The sequence below is a fragment of the Halyomorpha halys genome, unplaced genomic scaffold (genome assembly GCF_000696795.3).
Source record: "Halyomorpha halys isolate HHAL.00 unplaced genomic scaffold, Hhal_1.1 Scaffold19.1, whole genome shotgun sequence".
NCBI lineage: Eukaryota > Metazoa > Arthropoda > Insecta > Hemiptera > Pentatomidae > Halyomorpha > Halyomorpha halys.
The window spans coordinates 1,050,981-1,074,150 of NW_027115129.1; the positions used below are offsets into that span (position 1 = coordinate 1,050,981).

Here is a 23,170-nt window from a genome sequence, read left to right on the forward strand (position 1 = left end):
TGATTATTGGTCGAACCGACAACATAGCGACAAGCAAAGCAAAGAAGTGTGTACACTTTTCCCTGAATCAGGTCACTCATCACATCATAAATCCAGATAAAGACCGAAATAGAAATAAACATTTAGTAATTTATATTATTGATAAATTTTGGAAAATTTTTCCACTTATTCCCCAACTATATGGGACTACCAGGATCAAGATGATAACAAAAATTATTCCACCTAGTCTCAACTGCATTGGGCTACCAGAATGAAGATAAAAAAATATTCCACCAAAATACAACTGTAATTGGGTTGCCAAAAGAGAAAAGGAAAATTATTCCACTTATTCCCAACTGTTTGGGATTAGCATAATGAAGATGAAACATTATTCCACCTAATCTCAGTTGTATTGGACTACCAGGATAGAGATGAAAAATTATTCCACCTAATTAAAACTGTAGTTGGCTTCCAGAAAGGAAAAAGTAAATTATTCCACTTATTCTCAACTGTTTGGGATTAGCATAATGAAGATGAAACATTATTCCACCTAATCTCAGTTGTATTGGACTACCAGGATAGAGATGAAAAGTTATTCCACCTAATTAAAACTGTATTTGGCTCCCATAAAGGAAAAGGAAAATTATTCCACTTATTCCCAACTCTTTGGGATTAGCATAGTGAAAATGAAACATTATTCCACCTAATCTCAGTTGTATTGGACTACCAGGATAGAGATGAAAAGTTATTCCACCTAATTACAACTGTATTTGGCTCCCAGAAAGGAAAAAGTAAATTATTCCAATTATTCCCAAGTGTATGTGATTAGCATAATGAAGATGAAAAATTATTCCACTTAATGAAAATAGCATTGAACTACCAGATAGAAGACGAAACATTATTCCACCTAATCGCAATGGTATCGGACTACCAGAACGGAGATGATAAGAAAAATTATCCCTCCAAATCACAACTGTATTTGACTGTCAAATGTGAAAAGAAAATTATTCCACTTATTTCCAACTGTATGACATTACCAGGATGAAGATGAAAAAATAACTCCACCCAATCGGACTACCAGAACGGAGATAAGAAAAATGATCCCTCCAAATCACAACTGTATACAAAACTCCACCTAATCTCAATTGTATTGGACTATCAGGATGGAAATGAAAAGTGATCTCGCCAAATCAAAACTATGTTCGATTACCAGGATGGAGATGAAACATTATTCCACCAAATCACTACTGTATTGGACTAACAGGATGAAGTTTAGGAAGAAAAATTATTCCTCCTAATCTCAATCGTATTGGCCTACCAGGATGGAGATGGAAAATTATTCCACTTAATCTGTCGTATCTGCCAGGAGCGAGATGGAAATTATTCCACTTATTCCGGTAAACAAATTATATTTTATAATTAATAAATGATTGAAGTTTATTATACAATAAGTTTGAAATAAATAAAATATAAGAATACCTAAAGTAACTGAATCTAATGCAGTTTGCTCATGGGTTAGAACACAGGTTACCAATTTTTTTCGATTTGAGGCTCCCAAAAAAAAATTTTTTTAACATATTTTTTCCGCGACGCCTTAATACATTAGATTTTTTCTAAATTTTTGACTTTCTTGAAAAATTGGAAAGAATTTCTTTTTTAAATGCGTTTACCCATTCAATAGCGAACAATCAAAAACAGATACTTACTATGTTTGTACTATTTAGTGACCAAAGCATGGGGGAGAGAACGGTGTGCTTGTGCATTAGCCGTTTCAAAAGATGCGGGTTGGAAAGAAAACTATGAAAGACTTGAAAGTTGCTAAAACTTGGAATTTAGTCAGCATCCTGATTGTTAACACTAAAATACAAGAATTTGAAATTCCAAGAAAATTGCCAAATTGTTTAGTCTAATAATTCGCGGTGCCCCTGTGCACGCTTTGGGAATTACAGGGTTAGAACTTTCTTCTTGTAAATAATTCGTATCTATTAACTTCCAAGGTTTATGGAAACAGATTTTGATTTTTCACAATTTCGCTTAAATAAGTTCATAAAACCTAATTGTCATTTTTGAGTAAATTGATGAGGTTCCCGATCGAGCATAATTATTTTTTAGGTTAGGATGCAAGTTTGAAAATCTAAGAAATAATTCAAGGTGTAATATGCATTCGAGTAAACGATAAGGAATGTTACCGGTCATTGACCCGGGACCGATAGAGAACGACCAGGTGTCCGTGGTGGAGGAATCCGATGAAAAGGACACTCAACAACAAAAGGACAAGTAAAGGAGAGAGTCCTGGGAATTACAAGAGCGACAAAGTGGTCACATTAGGAGAGAGTTATCGGTCGGCGGGTCTTATCGTTCTAGCTGCAGTTGTAGTCCCATCCAAGGAGGGCCTCGAAGCGATCTGTCTGCTTCGTGATGTAGAGACATTGTTCCGCGAACACCAGCGACGACACATCGGACAATTAGCGCGATCTATATCATCCCAAGCGATATATCCTCCAAGCGGTTCTCGGAAGAGGTACTAGATCTGTGTCGACACTTGGAATAGCTATTCTGCCTCGCCTGTCTTCAATGATTCGTTCCAACACAAAACAAGTGTTGAAACAATTAAATCAACTCATCCAAGCAATTAAATCCTTTTTTGGTTAATTAGTTTAAATTTTTCAACTAATATGTCATCGTAGTTACAATACCAAACTGAAACGTAGTTAAAATACCGAAATTTTCGGTAGAGTTGTGCTTCAATTATAAAAGCCGATTTAAGATGACAGATAATTAAACTATGTTAAGAGATGTTATACATTTTGTATGTTTCATAAGTAACATTACTTAATCAGTGAGTTTTTTTTTGTATTGTGAAAAGAATAGAAACCAATCTAAAATGCAACAAAACCTAAGAGAAGTAAATTTACAAATAAGTCAGATTAGATTTACATCGTCGGTTTTGTGAATTGTTATTCTAATGCATCGGGAAAAACAAAACATAGCAGCGTCTCTTGCTAAATGCACGAGAACCCGAATTCTTGTATCAAATAGTCTTTAGTCGAAAAAGCGAAAAGTAAAAACCGTGGCCGTGTAGGCGACATATTTCCGTGACAACGTATACTCTATGCTAATATTACATAAATATAAATTAAAATCAATCCAATGTTATATATTTGAAATAATAAACCAGTTCACATATTGAATTCAGATATTTATTTTTGCTTGGTTATACATTAATTAATTTTTATACATATGATATAATATCCATATGTTAAACGAAGTCAATTTCCGTTACGGAACACTTTTTCTAACATGGCATCCCGCAAAATGATTTATAAGACGTTGTCACGTCAAAACATAACAAGAATAGTAAAACAGGCTGAAAAAAATGGGAGGGGGTATTTTGATGGCGCGCAGTGGAGAAAATTGAATTGGCAGTTATTGTTGAAAGTGATATCACATTTGAAAGTATACACAGACTTTTCAGAAAATATAATATCAACAATGAAAACCATTACAAGCATTAGTCGAAGTGATAGGGTAAAGGACTTCATGATTTAAGTTTGTCAGTCACGTTCTGACTTTTGATCGACGACTGACAGTCCAACTGACCATGTAGGTGTACAATTTAAAACCTGCACCAAACTGGTAGGCTCTGTGAGATACGTACTAGGGGGGAATGAGTACTAGGAGATGACTTTCTCTCTCTGATGCTAGTTTTGACTCACGTTGGAAGGAATCTATTGCACCACATATAGCATTAGGTATTTTATTTGTATTATTGGAGGGCGGAGAAATATTTCTTATTGATACTGTATGACATATCCTCCGCCTTTGAAAGTGTTTGGTGGTCCCGTGTGCAATCAAGCGATTGCTAGAGCTCGACATCCCCGGTATCGCTGAAGGGTGATGTGTGGAGGAAAAGGCTCTACTGATAGGACTCATCCTATCACCCTGCACATCCAAGCAGAGAAGATTAGACCGAGTTAGGAGATAACGTACCTGGGTGAAGATAAGAAGACGATTTGATGTAACTCCTCATTTGGTGCAATAAAGGAACAGGTCTGGTTCAGGGTATTCTGAGGTATCCCCTTCATTGAGCCGGAACCTCATGCAAGATCAGAAGTCTCCTGGCCGCCATATAGAGATTGGTTCTGCGGAGGGTCATGAAGACCTAACCGGTGTCGCATGAACCGATCCAGATTCTGGCCATTGAAGAATGGAATGGACAATGGGTGCCGAACCAGAAGAGCGCAACTTAGAGGAGGTTCTTCCACACTGTCCATTTGAGACTGAGAGGGAGATGGGTCCTCACAGATTATTGAGTCTTGCAGATCCTGACAGGACACGATGAATTCTGGGGAAAGCTGCAAAGCTTTAGGAAGAATGTCGAGCAAGGTGCCCATGTCGAGTTCCTGAATTTGCAGATGTTGTAGCTCTGCAGAGGTTTTATTGAGGAAAACCGGGATATTCGCCCTCGCTAAGTCGGACTTCCCCCGTCCGAATGAGGAGGATAGTTATCCTTTCTTCAGAGCGTTGATCTACAGGTGGAAGGAGGTGGTTGACGCACATTAAATGTGCAGACACCAATAGGTGCAGATAAAGGCGTGTTGGGGAGTAGGGCTGGCCCTACCTAGCGAATGCAGGTTGATAAGGTACAGCCCCATCTAAAATGTGCTGGATTGTGCCACAGTGTGCAAATTTGTAATCTTTCAAAATTAAATACTAGACCCTCAGATAATAAATATGTAAATAAAATTGAAAAATATAATTGCAGATTATTGGCACCAGTGGATGTGTAATCCTAGCGCATTACCCCCACTGTCACAAAAAAAAAGTACTTTAAAACTCACCTATATGAGTGAAGCTCCTCACAGTGTTGGCCGACCTGGTGTAGCGACCTGGAAGTGGAAGATCCAATGTATCGAGTGTATCAGGAGCCTGCTGCCGGCGGTAGATGTCGAGGAGCTCCGGTGGGACCAGGGTGCCCGGGGACGGGGGGCGGGGCCGCCGCTGCAGGCCAAGCACCCTGAGGAGCCCCTCCTCTGCAGGGCTGGCCCTCACGCCGGACCCCGCTGCCGCCCACAGCACGACCATCACCAGCAGCGCCATGCTCGATCACGCTCCTGAAACAGGTCACAATGATTTAAAGTACAATGTCGTGTGTGAAAATTCACTAGAACCTAAAGTGCAGAAAAGGCGGATAGAACGCCATTAAAATGTTTGTAATGGGGGTAGGAGCATTTGTACGGGATTATAAAATTTTTGTGGTGAAAATACGTCACACGAAGACACATTAAGTTTTTGATAAACTCTCTGCTTCCTTTAACCCGTTATTCCGTTCTCTTACCCCTTCCCCCTTTCTTCAAGCAGGAAGGGCCGGAAGGGTCCCATCAACCCTGTTAAGATCACCCTCTAACCTTTTATCTCATCGTCACTCTCCTTCCCTAACCCAACCCTCTATTATAGTTTTTTAAAATGTGATATCAGCTAATTTTTTTTTTCATAATCATACATAGACCCCTCACATCCAGATATGTTAACCAAGGGGCCAAATCGGGAATCAGTTCAACAAAAAGCTAAATATTCAGTACTCTTCACTGCTGTAATAAAGTAGTATGTTCCAAATTATGTTCTGTCAATTCTGTAGCACAGATATATCTCATATAGTTGTTTTGTTACTGAGGAATCTAAAGTTACTATTTGGAAAAATTTCAAACTATTTGGATGCATTCTGCATGATGGTCACCAACACCTACAGAACCTGGAGGTGTTGGTGACTCACCCTAGAGGAGAACGTCGTTTAATTTAAAATCAAAAAGAATGGGCTGACATCACTTGCAGTGGGCTTCTGGAAGAGGTTCAGCGAGACCCCGAACATACGGATGAAGAAGCTAAACATAAAAATGCATATACATACTATCCATACGTATGTATTCAATTACTTATTGATTTAACTACTTAGTATATCAGTTTCTAAAATAAAAATATTTACTGATAACAACAATCAAAAACTCTGATCATCAACCACAATCAGATATTAATTCAATTGTTTTAGGGTAGTATATCACTTTTGAATATAATATAGTATACGGGAATAACATAAGATAGTTAAATCGAACAATATTTAAAAAGCGTTCGAAATTGTAAAACGGGGAGAAATTATGAATTTTAAAACAATAAAAAAAATAAGAATTTAGACTAAAATTCATTTTTATAAATCAATAATATGCCTGACCTCATTGTAAGGAAGGTTAAAAATATTAATATGATTTTATATTTAATTATATAATAATAATTAAATTAATATGATTCCCTATTGTTTTATTGTTTCATAGGCAGAATAGAATCTTTAAATCGTTGAATGTGAGGTGTAAATTTATATTTAAGGTATTTATTTTTTTAATAATAATAGTGTTTGTTAAAATTGTTTAAAATGAATGTATAACAAAAACTGATATTATTGTGCTTGGTGATAAACGTGTTGGCCAAACAGTTGTATAGTTAAATAAATAAAGAGTGTTTTTAGACTTGGATATAAATTATTTTATTAAAACAATATAATAAGTTTTTTAAAAATCATTTGGTCCTTGAGGCTTTGTAATTTAAACTGCAAAAAGAAAATATAAATAAAAAATTCAATAGGATAATAATTAGATAAACATTATAGATAATTAATCGAAATCACTATTGTAGGAAGATAGTCTCGGTGGATGTCAATAAAGGTATAAAAATAGTAGAAGAAAACTATTTTAACCAACGTTTCGTCCCAGTTTGCAGAGCTGTTTGATATAAACAAGGATGACAATTAAGTTTTCCAAAGAGACAGCCTTGGCGAAGTGGGACGAAACGTTTGTCACCCGGACTATCTTATTACAATCTACTTCATACGGTCAACTATCTTCTCCAATACCAAATTATTATTACTTATGTTTTTTAATGTTTTAATTAAATTTTATTTGTATTATTATCTCAGTAAATTCCTTTTATATTATAGATATCACATTTTCCTGCGATATTTAAGCAAAGAAATAACAATTAAAATTAACCTAAAGACTGAATAATAAATATTTAAGGAACAGAACTACGTTAAATGGATTCTAAGCCCCATAAGTCCCCTCTCGTATTTCCTGTAACATAAAACTAAACCGATAGACGAAATTGAAGCCAGGTGTCCGCTCTGTATACAGTAGCCGCAACTTCTGTAATTGTACCTTTCTCCAATATAATTTCTGTAGTAATAACATTTCGACATATTTTTTTTTAAAATATTTATTTATTGCTATTTACAACTGTACATTATAATACATTTAGTAAATCTGATCTAAGTTAAATTGGAGTGTTACAGGCGTGTAGAGAAACTACCCATTGGTACGACTCTAATGACATTTTACATTAGCTGGTCTCGTGGCCATCTTCTTTTCAGGCGCCTCGGAGGATTGTCAGGAATGTAAGAGGATGCAAGATTAGAAACTAGCGGGTTTGATTGGTTAGAGAGTTTATAATGGAAGGAGTGATATCTGGTTCGGGCTTGATCGGTTACATAGGGAACATTATGGACATATTTAAAATGTAGGATTTATGTTATTATAATAGAGCCCAGTCAAAGTCAATTATTTCAAACCAAGTTTTGATTACATTAATGAAAACTATGTATACTTGATGATTCTTCCAAAACACTTTATGCGGAATAAACAATAACAGTTGTTTAATAAAAAAAAAAAAAATTAATTTTTCTTTCGGAACTTCATGTGTTTAGAATTATAAACAACACTAGAAAACCTATTAAAACTTCATTTAGAGTAAATTTACTAAAATATGAGCATCAATAGAATTATTTATGTCCAAATATTCCCAAGATATAGCTTCTTAAAAAGCAACATTTGATAAAAAATGCAGTGATAAATCAGTAGTTAGTGAATTTATTTTGGGAAATCTATATCTCAGGAACCATCAGACGTACAGATATCTATTAGTACTCAAATTAAAGTTAGTTTAATATGCAATAAAGTAGTTTATGACATTTATCTTCATATTGTCTTCTATGGGGTAGTAGTTTTTATGATATTCGAATATAATATAAATTTTGCACGAACAGGTAGAAATCAATTTATTTTGCCAAATATCATAAGAACTACTACTACTACGAAAATAAATTTCATAAACTACTTTATACCACATTAAACTAGCTTTATTTGTACGTCAAATCGTTTTTGAGACATACTTTACCAAAATAAATTCACTAGCTACTGATTTTTTTTTAAGCAACATTTCATAAAATTGGAGTGATAAATCAGTAGCTAGAAAAAAAATATATGAAGAAGCTTGAGTCTATTAGCAATTAGATTAAAGCCAGTTTAATGTACTATAAAGTAGTTTATGACGTTTATCATCGTAGGAGTAGTAGTAGTTTTCATATTGCTAGCGAAAATAAATTGAATTATAGTTTTTCCGACAACATTTCATATGCAAAATTCATATCATATGTGAATATTATAAAAACTACTACCCATACGAAGATAAACGTCATATACTACTTTATAGCTCATTAAACTAGCTTTAATTTGAGTGCTAATAGACATCTGTACGTCAAATGGTCCCTGAGATATAGATTTCCCAAAATAAATTTACTAACTACTGATTTTTCAGTGCATTTTTATAGAAATTAATATTTTGTGAATTTATTTTGTCAAATATCATAAAAACTATAGTAATATAGTAAATTTAAATAGCTTTTAGAGTGCAGACAGACATCTGTACATCCAATGGTTTCTGAAATAAAGTTTTTCATAAATCAAACTTATTCAAACTTCTCAAACTAATCCGAACAACTACAAATCAATTTATTTTAGCTAATATCATGAAAACTACTATTCCTACAAAGATAAACATTATAAACTATTTTATAGTAAATTTAACTAGCTTTAATTTAAGTACTGGCAGACATGTGTATGTCTTATGGTTTTTAAAATAAAGTTTTTCATAAATCAACTTATTGTCCAAACAACTATAAATCAATATAGTTATCAGTTACCAATCTGCCTTCTACGCCACATCACCTGATGAAGACCTAAAACTCAGGTCGAAACGTCGGCATAAAATAAATAAATATGGTTTTGTTTATTTATGTTGTTCTTTGCTGACCGCACCCCCCAACAAACTTCTCCAAGCATAAATAAATATATTTCAGCAAATATCGTAAAAAAATACCATTCCTACGAAGATAAAGGCAATAAACTACTTTATAGAACATTCAACTGGCTTTAATTTGAGTGCTAATAGACATCTATATGTCGCATAGTTCCTGAGATATAGATTTCCCAAAATAAATTTACTAACTATTTATTTTTCAGTGCATTTTTTAAGAAATTTTCTTTTTTAAAAACTATATATCTCGAGAACTATTGAACGTAAATAACTCTTTTAGGACTTGTATTTTAGCAAATTTATTCTACTTTAAATGGTTTTCTATTAGTTTTTCTAATGTTGTAGGTAGTTTTAAAGATAATGGAGCTTCGGATGAAAAAATAATTTTTTGTAACGTTTTGAATATTTACTGTTTTTATAAATTGACCAAAAATTGTTTATCTCTCCCTAGCTCTTAGACTGTAATTGGATTGAGACTATGCATCGTTTTCCATTCTTCTTTCAGATAAATTGGTTAGTTACTAATTGGTTAACTTACTAACAAGCGATTCCCAAGATTGTTTCATGTTAGGTTAATGCCATGTGTAACGTTTTCTACATGTGAATATTGGGAACCAGTAAGCACCGTGAGATGTCAATGGAAAATTATTTGTAGAAATATTTATAATATAGCGAGTGGAAAATATATGTTGAGTGGTTGATTTTAGCTTTTAATATGGATCGCTGAACAGAGAATTATCGATGTTTCCTCTTGACATATTGCGAATTGTCCTGAAGACTTAATTTACTTTGTCATTAATAGGGATAGGATTTTTATGTGCTAAAAAATCTGAAATATGTACATAAATATGTGCTAATAAATTATCAAATATTTTTAAAAAATGTGTATTATTCAACAATATAAATTACTAATTAATTAGTAACTTTAAAACTTAAAAAAAGTTACAGAAATATGTATTTATTATATATTATATGAATAATATTTTAAAGAAATTATGTTAAAATATGTACAAAAAAGTGTACTCCGAGAAAATATAGCTGTTCAATAACAAGACATTAATTAGTAATTGTAATTAAACTAGGAGAGTGAAACAAGACTAAGATGAGAAAGGCCATGGGAAGGGGGGAAATAGAGAAATGGATTGAGGAGTAAACGAACAAATTATAGGAAAATGCCACAGGAATAAGACCCTTGCTCTTTCTGAGAAATTCTCGATGTAATTCTGTGTGAAAATTTATTATTGCCACTGATTTTAATTTGAGTTCAAAGATGAAAATATAGAATTTTTACGCACTATTTATGATAAATTTCACCTTTAAGTTTCTTGCGTTCTCTCGAATTTTACGTTGCGAAAAATGTAATTACAATTGAACAAATAATTTAAGGAAATACGTGATTCAGGACAAAATACCTAAAAATACTTAAAAAATGACAAATATTTCAGCAAATATGTGATTTACAACAAAATATGTAAAAAAGGCCAAATATTTAAAAATATGTGAAATAAAAATGGCTTCTTTTGGCCAGAAATGTCTTGAAACATCTTTAGTTAGTAAGGAATTGAAGATATCATGGTCAGGTAGAAATAAGTGGAAAAATGAAAATCCTATCCCTAGTCATTAATTTTTAATTTCGTTCTGGAATAACAATTAAAAAGTTTTAATAATTATACTCGATTAAAAATAAAATTAAAAAAATCTGCACTGCAAGGAAGTACCGTTACGAGACCAACGGTTCTGCAAGGAGGTGATTAGGTCAGAATCACGCTCGACCACCATATTTTTACCCAATCAAGACGTTACCCACATTATGAGATGGAGTGGACAGGGATACACATGGCAGATAATCATTATTAGCCAAAGCCGTATTCTAACGCTGGGTCCTTGGAGTTAGTAGTCAATTGCCTTACCAATGAGCTACCCACTCACACTATTTTAAAACGTATTTATCCATTCAAGTGCTTCCTCTAACCGGTTTTTTATTATATTTTCCTTTTAATGTATGTGTTAGTCTTATTCTCGTAAAATGTATCTATTTGTTTGTTCTTGGTAAACTGGTCTACTGCTGTGACTATGAATGATGGTCTGATCTCACATTGCCGTCTAATATTGAATTTGTTTGGCGGGTCACTGAAGAGGATCTAGGAGGGTGAATTCCGGAGAGCGAATTTGTTGATCGGGTGAATTGAATAATTGTGAAATGGTGAAATTGGAGGAGCAGAAATGACAAAGAAAAATGGGAATGAATTGAAACATTTGTATTTGTTGTACAGACCGAAATTGAATGTAAAAGGAAACTGTAGGGGGAAAAAAAATTGTTTATTATATCTTATTATTGTATCTCTTTTTTTCTGATTATACCATGTATGTGTAATTTATATATGTCCGATTACGGATTGATAAGTATGCTGTGTGAGATAGCAACCTAATGTATTTAAGCAGCATAGATAAATAAAGTATTTCTCTCTCTCTCTCTCTATTCAAATATAAAATTGTATAATACTGAAATAAATTAATTTTATCGTAAAAACTGACAAAAACGATGGAAAGGTCAAATATATGGGAACAAAGAATTAAAAAAATATAATGAAAAAAAAAGTTGCGACACTCTAAAGCGATATTGTTATCTACAACAGAGGTCCACAATAAAATATTCAGCTGAATGAATCTGTTTCAAAATTTCGTCCTTGAAAAGTTAAAAATACTTTTTTCCTTTATTTTCGTTTTTGTTTTTCTTTTTTTTTTTTCTTGTTTTTGTTTTTGCGCTAGAATGCATCACAATAAAGATACAAAGCTCAGACCTTACGTTTATAACAGTATTTAATTATCTTGTTTGCTATTACTAAACATCTAGCACTTTTTGAACGGGTACATAGGTTTTATAGTAACTAAAAAACACGAAAATTAAGAGGAAATAAAAGCGATGTTAAAGGCGGGAAATGCTTATTATTATCTACAATTTAATAATTTCTTCGCTCGCGCCATCTGTCCAAAAACTTAAAAGTTAAAATTTATAAAACTTCCTACCCACTTTTCTTAAAGTAAGGTTAGGTTTTGTTAAGGCGCCTTAAGGTTTTTGAAAATAAAGTATTACATAAAATATTGTGAACAAAAAAAGTATGAATTACAAGGAGGATTTAGGCTACAGAATGCTAAATTAAGGGAACTACATTCGGTAAATATAATTGAGGTTATAGCATTGAAGTGGATAAGATGGACGTGTAATACCGAAACGTAAATGGGAGGATTACATTAAGTCAGGTTTAGTAGATTCGGGTTTGGAGGGCGTCTTAGTACAAGAGCTCTATAGGAGAAAAAAGGCAGTTATTTCATCCCAATTTTTGATTACTTTAATGAAAACTAGGTATAATTACTAGTCAAAACTGATGAGTCTGCCAAGTATAGGTAGGGGGAATAAAAAATGGCGGCTGTTTCAAAACGTTAAAAATAATTAATTTTTCATTCGGATCTCTATATCTTTAAAACTACTAACAACAATAGACAATTTAAGAGAAAATCATTTAAAGTAGAGTAAATTTTCTAAAATTTAATCCCTAATAGAGCTATTTACATTTAACAGTTCTCAAGATATAGCTTTTTAAAAAGCAACATTTCATAAAAATGGTGTTTGGAATGTACTGAAATATTAGTAGTTAGTGAATTTATTTTGAGAAATCTATATCTCAAAAACCATTTGACGTACAGATGTCTATTAGCACTCAAATTAAAACTAGTTTAATGTACAATAAAGTAGTTCATATCATTTATCTTCGTAGGAGTAGTAGTTTACGTGACATTTGCAAAAATAAATAGATTTGCAGTTGTTCGGACAAATCTTCATTTGCCAAATTTTTATTCATATGCAAATATCATAAAAACTACTACCCTTACGAAGATAAGTGTAATAAACTATTTTGTAGTAAGTTAAATTTCCTTTATTTTGAGTGCCGGCAGACATACGTGTATCTTATGGGTCTAGAGATATATTTTTTCAAAACTCAAACATTTTATTCGGACAACTAGAAATTAACATTGGGTAAATTTATTTTGTCAAATAGCATGAAAACTACTATTCCTACGAAGGTTAATGTCATAAACTACAGTATAGTACATGAAACTAGCTTTAATTTGAGTGCTAATAGACATCTATACGTCACATAGGTCTTGAGATATAGATTTCTCAAAATAAATTTACTAACTACTAATATTTAAGTACATTTTTTCAAGAAATGTTGCTTTTTAAAAAGCTATATCTCGTGAACTATTGGACGTATATAGCTCTATTAGGGGTTACATTTTAGCAAATTTACTTTTCTTTAAATGATGTTCTTTAAGATTTTCTATTGTTGTCGGTAGTTTTTAAGATAAAGAGCTCCTAATGAAAAATACTTTTTTAAGGTTAGGAAATAGCCGCCATTTTTTATTCCTCCTACTTTGGCAGACTCATTAATTTTGACTATTAGTTGTACATAGTTTTTATTAAAGTAATAAAAAATTGGGGTGAAATAACTGCCTTTTTTCTTCCCGGCTACCCCCGTACTATCTGTAAACAATTGGTGATTAGGACATCCCCACCTATGGTTGGCTTCATAATAATAATTATTATTAGTGCAGAATCTTGAGAGAAAAACACGTCTTCTTACACTTTTGCTTTTTGTATTTTTGGGGATAATGGTTTTAGAAGGCCTATAAAATAAATTATTGTCCTGAAATAAAATTTAAAAAAAAAAAGATTAATTATTTTATATATGCTTGTTTGAGAGTGGTTTAGTTTATTCTTAATTTAAAACAATTTTGATCCTTTTTTTCTTTTAACTTTTATTCTTTAAAATTTTTGCAACGTTTCGGCCCTCAGGCCATTCTCAAGGATACCACCTTCAATATTGATGTCATTTCCTTTTTCAAAACTTGAAGTTGCAGGCAGATTGCCTTTGTCCCATATAACGTTTTCTAAAAAAATTTTTTTTTATATATTTAAAACTTTTTTACAAAACACTTTTCTTCCTTCCTCCACTTACATTTACAACTTAAAAACGTTTTTAAGTTGTAAATGTACATTTACCCTTCGACGTAAGCCCATGACCTCTTCCCCTACAATATCCTTTAATAATACCACACTTATTCCTGTCGAACAGATCCGTTACTTAGGACTACATCTCGACAAGCGACTGACATGGAATCCTCATACAAGACTAAAAAGACAAGAAACTGCTCGTCGATTTCGACTATTACAACATTTACTTGACAAACGGTCTAAATTGCCAATCCATTACAAAAGACTGATCTACGTGTGGCCTATCTGGACATACGGAGTTGAGCTTCACATTCCCCCGAATCCAATCCTTACAGTCCAAAATCCTTCGTAAAATCCTTAATACTCCTTACTTTGTCACAAATCAAGTCATCCATCAGGACCTCAATACTCCATATGTTGCCGATTTGGCCAGAACCAGATACCGTTCCTTCGATAATAAACTTCTCAACCACCCAAATCCACTTGTTTCTAACCTGGCTTCTCCTTCATTACCAAATAATCCTCCTAGGCGTCTGAAAAGAAGATGGCCTCGAGATCTTCTTCTCTATAAATGTTATTGGAGTTCTATCAGAGGGTAGATTCTCCACATGTTTTTATCATGTCACTATGTCACCTATAGCAAATTTACTTGTTGTATATATGTGTATACAGTTGTAAATATCAATAAATAAATTATTAAAAAAAAAAAAAAGCTGTAAATGTAAGTGAATGGCTTGAGGGCCGAAACGTTGGAAAAATTTTAAAGAATCAAAGTTGAGAGAAAAAAAAGGATCAAAATCGTTTTAAATTAAGTTTAAAAAAAAAATTAAATAAGAATTCTTAAAAATAAATAATAAATTAAAAACAACTGATTGACTCGGGTATATATGCATTTATATAACCTGTTTATTCGGAGTGACAAAGCTGAAGGGCTACACGAACTAGAGCCGAAGAACAGCAAGGATGTGACACAGATCCAGACGAAGAGGGCTTGATATGGGCCAGCCAAGACAAAGAGGATTCGGCGAGCGCTGGGGGCAGAGGGGCTGCTTTCCCTACAGTGCGGAGGTGGGGTGGCGGGGGAGTTGGGATTAATAAAGGATCATAAAGGAGGATAATAAAGGAGTTAGCTCTCTCTCCCTCTAGAGAGCGGCAGGGCCATTATTAGCTCGCCCATTGTAGCTCGGTAATTAGGCTTTGTTAAGGAGGCAAACAAGATCCATGGTACTTGGCGCTATCTATACCTAGTTCCGGGGTGTATCAATTATTAGTCCAAACATAAACAAATAATTAATTATTAAAAAAAATATTTAGTGAATATTCTTGTTTTCTACTACTTCATCAAGCAAAAGACTCCAATCCAAACCCTAATCCAAGAGATCAGTCTTGACGCTACCTTCCTACATACGTTTCGGTCTACTCCTGGGACATTTACCAGCTCCTTACTAAACCCTACAACCTAGGCCCTGTTTTATAATGAAAGTTAATAGTATTAGTTCATAGTACAAGTGTAGAAACTAGTCTGGTAATAATACTAGTACTTATTTTTTTCATGATAGGGATGACTATTAGTGATATTACAGGAATTAAAATATACTATAGAATAAGTTACTGTTGTACAACTTTGTATTTTGGTGTATGGAAGTAAGAAAACATTTTAATTTTAAAGGAAACAATTATTTTATATCGATATTCGGCTATCGATAATGAATATCGGAATAATGGGTGTGTTTACTTAAAATATCGTAATCTTTAGATAAATACTGTATCGATATTTGTCGATGTTTTTGGAATTTATAGAATTTTTATGCTGTCAAAAATAATTTTCATATATGAAGTTCATAGGTGTGTGGTTATTGTTAGAGAACAAATTACCAATGATTATTTTGTTTGCTCACTTTTTTAAGAATTTGAGAAGACCTTTTCTTTTTTGGAAAACCAATATATTAATATTCCTAAATTTCCGAAATATTTCGGTAATATTGATATCGATATCCCATCCCTATAATATTTCCGACCAAGGTCACTAAATCCCCAATGACTATATACCAAATGGACTCGAACCTACAAACTACCTACAAAATGCATTTTAACATAAAATAATTTACCTCAAAAATAATTTACGTTTAAATTGCAACTATAATCAAGGCCCAGTTTTTATTTAGTAAAAAATCCCAGAATATGCCATATAATATTCAATAAAAAAGTATTATATATACAGTAAATAATATAAAATATACAGCTAAAAACTATTAAATATTCAATAAGACAGTTAAAATATACTAATATGCTTATAAAATGTTTTTTCTCTTCATTTTTTAATCTCTTCTGCTATTCCTTTCTTTATTCAGAACCTTTTATAAGCATATTAGGATATTTTAACTGTCATATTGTATATTTAATAGTTTTCAGCTGTATATTTTATATTTTTTACTGCATATATCATACTTTTTTATTGAATATTATATGGCATATTCTGGGATTTTTTACTAAATAAAAACTGGGCCTTGATTATAGCCTTAAGTTGATAATTATTTGCAATTTAAAGGTAATTTATTTTTTAGATAAATTATCTTATGTATTAAAATGCATTTTGTAGGTTCGAGTCCATTTGGTATATAGTCATTGGGGATTTAGTGATCTTGGCCGGAAATATTATAGGGATGGGATATCGATATCAATATTACCGAAATATTTCGGAAATTTAGGAATATCAATATTATCCTCCGATATATCGGTTTTCCAAAAATAAAAATAAAATCTTACTAAATTCTTTAAAAAAAACAGTTACATACATGTATTAAATAAGTCAGCAAACAAAATAATCATAGGTAATTTGTTGTCTAACAATAATCACACACCTATGGATTTCATAAATGAAAATTATTTTTGACAGCAAAAAAATTCTATAAATTCCAAAAACATCGGTACAGCAGATATATAAAGATTAAGATATTTTAAGTAAATAATATCAATAATTTCGATATTCGATATTGATAGTCGAATATCGATATAAAATAATTAAATTTATTCGAAAATTCCCTAAAATATCGATGTTTTCGTTATTCGATTGTTTTATCCATATTTTCTTTTATTAACGCTGCCTCAGTTTGATATAGATTTCAAGCTTCATCGTAGAATTTTTTGACTATGAGAACGTAATTTCTTAAATTGGAGATTATTTGTTAATGTCCATAATGTAAATTGGAAATTCTTTGTTAATGTCCATAATGTAAATTGGAGATTATTGGAGTATTAATGTTTTTCACTTTATTTTTATGTAATAATTTTTTTTGAAAACGTTTTATTCAACTAACATATTCAATTATATTTTAGTTTAAGTTAAGGGGTGTTTTTATATTTGTTATGTTTATGTTTTGGTTCTCATGGCGTTGCTATGCTTTATTATCGATGGTTTATTGGAGCCCTAAACCTCAACTCCGTATGTCCAGATGCCTTATTATAGTCATATAAATAATCTTTTTGTATATTTAATCAGTGCCTCCAAAATCATCGTAACGTATTCCAAGTGGGTAAATAAGAATAATCTATTGGTTAGACTGAATTAAACAAGAAGGATTGGACTAATGAGTAAAATAGATACAAATTTTCGATTTAAGGATAAATTGATCCTTATGCTATAAGGATATCCTCTTTGCTCTGGGGCCGCCCACGCTAAAATCCTCATGTTTTGAGGGGCTCTTTAAAGGATAAAGTATTTTTTTTTTTAACCTATTTGAAATTATTTCAATTTATACACAATCTAAAATGTTTAATCGATTAGTTACAATTTTTAAATTAGATCAATTACAATTTCTTCAATCTTAATTTGTTAAATGAGGAGAAGATGGTTGGGGGTGCGGTCAATGAAACACAAATAAGTATGACTAACTTATTTTAATGTGCCGAAGTTTCGGCTAGAGTTTATAGCCTTCTTCAGGGCTGCTTGCTGAAAAGTTGAGCGCCTAATAATGATTAGGCGCTCAACTTTTCATCCACGGTCAACTATCTCTCATAATTATGAATTCTTAATTTGTTAAGGTTTTAGTTTTTTATGAAAGAGATGAAGGAGATGTTATCAAGAAGGAATAACAAATATAAATAACTCCTTTTTTATTTTTTGCCTACGTTTTGACCTAAGTTATGGGTCATCATAGTAATGATATGGAGAAAGCCAAGGAGGAGATAAAATTCGGTTATTTCACCCCAACTTTTTTCAAAACGTTAAAAAAATATTTTTTGATACGCAGCTCAATATCTTTAAAATTACCAACAACACTAGAAAACCTAATAGAACATCATTTAAAGTAGAGTAAATTTACTAAAATAAATTGATGTCTGTTCGGACAAAATCTACTATTCAAAATCATATGATTTATAGTACATTAAACTAGCTTTATTTTGAGAGCTGGCAGAAATCTTTATTTCAAATGTGTCACAAATTCAAAAATGTATCCAAACTAAAAATCAACGTTTGTGAATTTATTTCTGATAATATCATAAAAACTATTACTCCTACGATGATAAGTGTTATAAACTCTTTTATGATACATTAAACTAGCTTTAATTTGAGTGCTAATAGACATCTGTACGTCGAATGATTCCAGAGATATAGATTTTCCCAAATAAATTCACTAACTACTGATTTTTCAGTACATTTTTTATCAAATGTTAAAAAACAACAAAAGCTATATCTTGAGAATATTTGAACGTAACTGTTCTATATTTTATTAAATTTACTCTACTTTAAATGGAATTTTATTAGATTTTCTAGTATAGTTTATAAATTCTGAAAAGTTCCGAAAGAAAAATTTTTTTTTTTTAATCTTATTATACAACTGACATTTTTTATTCGGCCTAACTGTATTTGGCAGATTCATCAACTATACATAATTATTATTAATGTAATCAAAACTTGGTGTGATATAATTGACTTTTTTCCAATGGGCTCCTATAATATAGCATAAATATCCTCCATTTTAAATATTTCGAAATGTTATTGTTACAGAAATTAAATGTTATTAGAAATTCACTAACTATTTATTTTTCAGTACATTTTTTATACTTTTTTGTTTTGTTTTGTTTTTTAAAAAAGAAAAAATTTCATGTGCAAAATTCATGTTTATATGCAAATATCATAAAAAATACTACCCCTATGAACCTAAACGATATGCACTACTTTATGGCATATTAAACTAGCTTTGATTTGAGTGCTAATATATATCTGTATGTCTCATGATTCCTGAGATATAGTAAATCTTAATATAATTTCACCAACTACTGATCTTTCAGTACATATATTATAAAATATTGGTTTAAAAAAAAAAACTGCATCTCGGAAACAATACAGACGAACTAAAACAATATTTCTACAGGTGAATAAAAATTAATGTTCCATATATTTTAGCTCTTTCTTAAAAATTTTAATTTCAAAATGTCGGGACGAATGGGAACAGTGTTAGTTATAGTGATTTGCTAAAGGAATATTCCTTTGAGACAATAGAACCATATCTCCTTTTTTTTTATTATCCTATATACGTAAATGAGTGTCATGTAAATGTTATCATGCTGTTTGCCGAGATGGAAGAGATCTCTTGAAGGATCCAGTTTACATAACTGTAGAGGGGAGAGTGGCCAAGCTGTCTGCTACAAGATCCAACGCATCGGCCTTCTTAGTTCCTCTTTTATAATACTAATATCTGATGACTATATCAGAATTTTAAAAAAAATTATATTTATTTTAATATTATAATTAAAATGTAAAAAATAATAAGAAAATACCACAAGAAAGTAACAGAGCTGAATTTTTGAAATCCTTCTTTTTTATATGAAAAAAAAAGACATAACTCAGTCATAAATTCATAAATATATTCTAGATCAATGCCTTTCAATTCGTTTAAACATATAATAAATGTATAGTTAAAAAATAAATAAATACAATTTTACTATTTAAATATAGATAAAAATATAATTCATTTTATGAAGAGAAGGTGGTTAGGAGGTGTGGTCAAAATATAGCACAAATAACTTGAATAATATATAACTAACAGTTATAAATAAATATATATAAACAGGATAAATAAAGTAAATAACTGTAAAGAATGAAAATTAATAAAACTAAAGTGATGAAGGAAGTGGAAAATTAAATAATCCATTTCCAACTAAAATTTATTTTTATTCTGTATAATTATTTGCTTGTATTATTCTTTTTATATTTAATAATCAACTTATTTGTGTTATATTTTGACCGCAACCCCAACAATTTTCTCCTCATATAATTTATCCACGGTCAACTATCTCTTATTATTATAATTAATTTTAAATGCTTATAAAAGAAATAAAACTAAACATTTTTTTTATATGTAAATCTTCGAAATATGTTTTTTGTCTATTTATATTGACTGTTGCTAATTATTTCTTGTGTCTTTATGAGGTTAGAGTAACATGAATTTAAATTTTTTATATACGACGTTTTGTTTATAGCCTGATTCTTATATTTTTCAATAATGATTATTTTTTTAAATTTCGCTTCAAGTTTACCCATCTCCCTCCCCCCATTTTGATTCTTAGGGTATCAAGTTTGAATAAATGTTCTATTTGTCTGTAATGTGTGGTCAGTGCAGTTTGGTCAAGTTTGTTAGGGTTTTTCGGTTTTTTGTTTAAACTATATTATTATTTATATATCCATCTTTTCAGATAATATTCCAATGTTTCAAAATAGGTTTTTCCGCAGTTCTATTCACATTATATTAGACTATAGCGCTCTATTTTGTGTCCGCCTTTCGTATTCTAAATAAGGTGGACTTATTTTTGTTTGTGATAACGTCATCGTTTAGATTACATAAATTCAAATTAGATACACCAACAATCATATGTTGGTAAAAAACATGAATTAAGTAATGACGTGACAAAGTAATAAAAATAAAGAAAATGACTAAATAAAATAAAGACAAAAAATATATATATAATGTAAAGAGGAAAAGACATTTTTTGGTTATTAGGGTTTTATGGCGTAAAACCCAGTATCCATGTTGTGTATTTTATTTTCCCATTTCATGTTTTCTATTTTTTTTTTGTTTTAATTTCCAAAAAAATATTAGTTTTTTTCATTATTAACACACACAATTTTGATCCAATAATCACTCAACTTTTATTATCAGAAAACTTTCCAACGTTTCGGCCCTCAGGCCATTTTCAAGAAGAAAACAAAAAATATTGATGTCATTTTCTTTAAAAACGTTTTTGCAGGCTAATTGCCGATGCCTTATATAACTTTTTATATCTTAAATTTAATACTTTTTTACACAAATAATTTTATCTTATTACACTTACAAACATCATTTAATATAAATCATCATTAAGATAAATTTTTAATTTATAAAATAAAAATAATAATTATCCAGTAGAAAAGTTATTAAAGAACATGAGATTAATATTTAAGGTTGCCTCCTTAAAAATGGCCTGAGGGCCGAAACGTTGGAGAGTTTTTTGAAAATAAAAGTTGAGAGATTATTGGATCCAAGTTGTGAGTGTTAATAATGAAATAATCATTATAACTAATCATCAATAAATATTAGGTTTATTTTCTCATAATAAATTATATCAATATAATAAAGAATATTTTAGAGATTTCTTACACAATTAATATTTTTAAAGTTAGGTAAATTTAGTTAAAAAAAAATAATCAAAGTGAATACAACTAGTATTTTTAGCCTTAAAAAATATATTAGCAATTTATTCATTGACTTGAATTTATTGCTCAATTTAACATTAATTATTGCGTGAAAATTATTTACTATTTTTTTGGCTAAATATCCCTTCATTAACTGTTATAGAAAAAATCTCATTGTACTACTCTCTAAGAACAACACACAATGAACAATAATTCTGATTATTATTATATACAATTAAAAAAAAAACACATGTGAAACAATTAAAGAAATTCATTGTATTTTTAATATAGCATAAATTATTAGCTAGGTATTTACGGAAAGTTATTGCCTATGTTTTTATGAATTACGACAATTAAGGTTAATATATATAGAGGGAAAAAAAAAGTGAGGGATGAATGCACCAATAGTGAAGGAAAATGAATTGAATAATGCAGTGTAAAATAACTTTAAACTATGAAATATCGATGGCATGATTTCAATAGGAAAATTGAAAGTATGACTCCTACAAATACATAAATATGAAAATTGTTGATAAAAAAAACTTATTTTTAAGAGTGAATGAAAAATATAGAATAGATCATTTTAATTATATTATTTCAAATTCTTGAGACAAGGTAATTATTTATTAATTAAATCAAAAATTCGTACCCATTTCTGTCTCAACGCTTTATTTTTCACCAGTCCAACGTTTCGGCCATTCAAGCCATCTTCAAGGACATCTTCAATACAATTTCTTCCTCAGATTAATTTAAAGTTTCTTTTGCAGGCTATTCTGCCTAGGTCATTTTCTTTATTATAAGTTAAAAGCCTATTTATTTAAAATTTAAAATCATTAACATTTAATTTTCCTCTATAAGATTATCAACAATTAAACACCACCATATAACAAACGTTTGTTATAAACGTTAAAATAAAGAATAGATTATATTCATCTTGGAAGGTTTTTCAACTCAATAATTTAGAAAAAAAAAATTAATTTTCTAACCTTGTTATTGCAGTATGTTTTATATATCTGTGCTGCGCCTATATCAAGGTTGTGTTAAAACTGAATAGAGCTGGGATAGAGGTGTGATATTACTTATTAACTCTATGTTTTTTTTTGTTTATATTTTATTTTTTGTATTTATTGGTTGTTATCTTGTTCCCTGATGAAGACTAGAAATTCTGGCCGAAACGTTGACAGGATTAAATAAGTTAATTCTACTTATTTGTGTTTTATTTTGACCGCACCCCCCAACCATCTTCTCCTCATAGCAAACAACTGAAATAATATAACAGAGTAAGATAATAGACAACTTAGTAAACTACGTTGTAGCTGAATATCGAAATATCGATATTTTGTCTCCGATATCCGATATTTTGATATCGA

The 23,170-nt window shown here is 30.8% G+C and overlaps 1 protein-coding gene across 2 annotated transcripts in view; it reads right to left on the reverse strand.

Annotated features, from left to right (window-relative positions):
• Nucleotides 1-23,170, reverse strand: part of LOC106681269 (protein decapentaplegic) — a 135,300-nt gene that overhangs the window by 2,976 nt on the left and 109,154 nt on the right. For both annotated transcript variants that reach the window (XM_014421507.3, XM_014421517.3), the window contains exon 2: nt 4,821-5,093. In XM_014421507.3, the coding sequence (XP_014276993.1) occupies nt 4,821-5,079 (259 nt within the window). In that variant the 5' untranslated portion in view covers nt 5,080-5,093. The remainder of the gene's footprint in view (nt 1-4,820; nt 5,094-23,170) is intronic.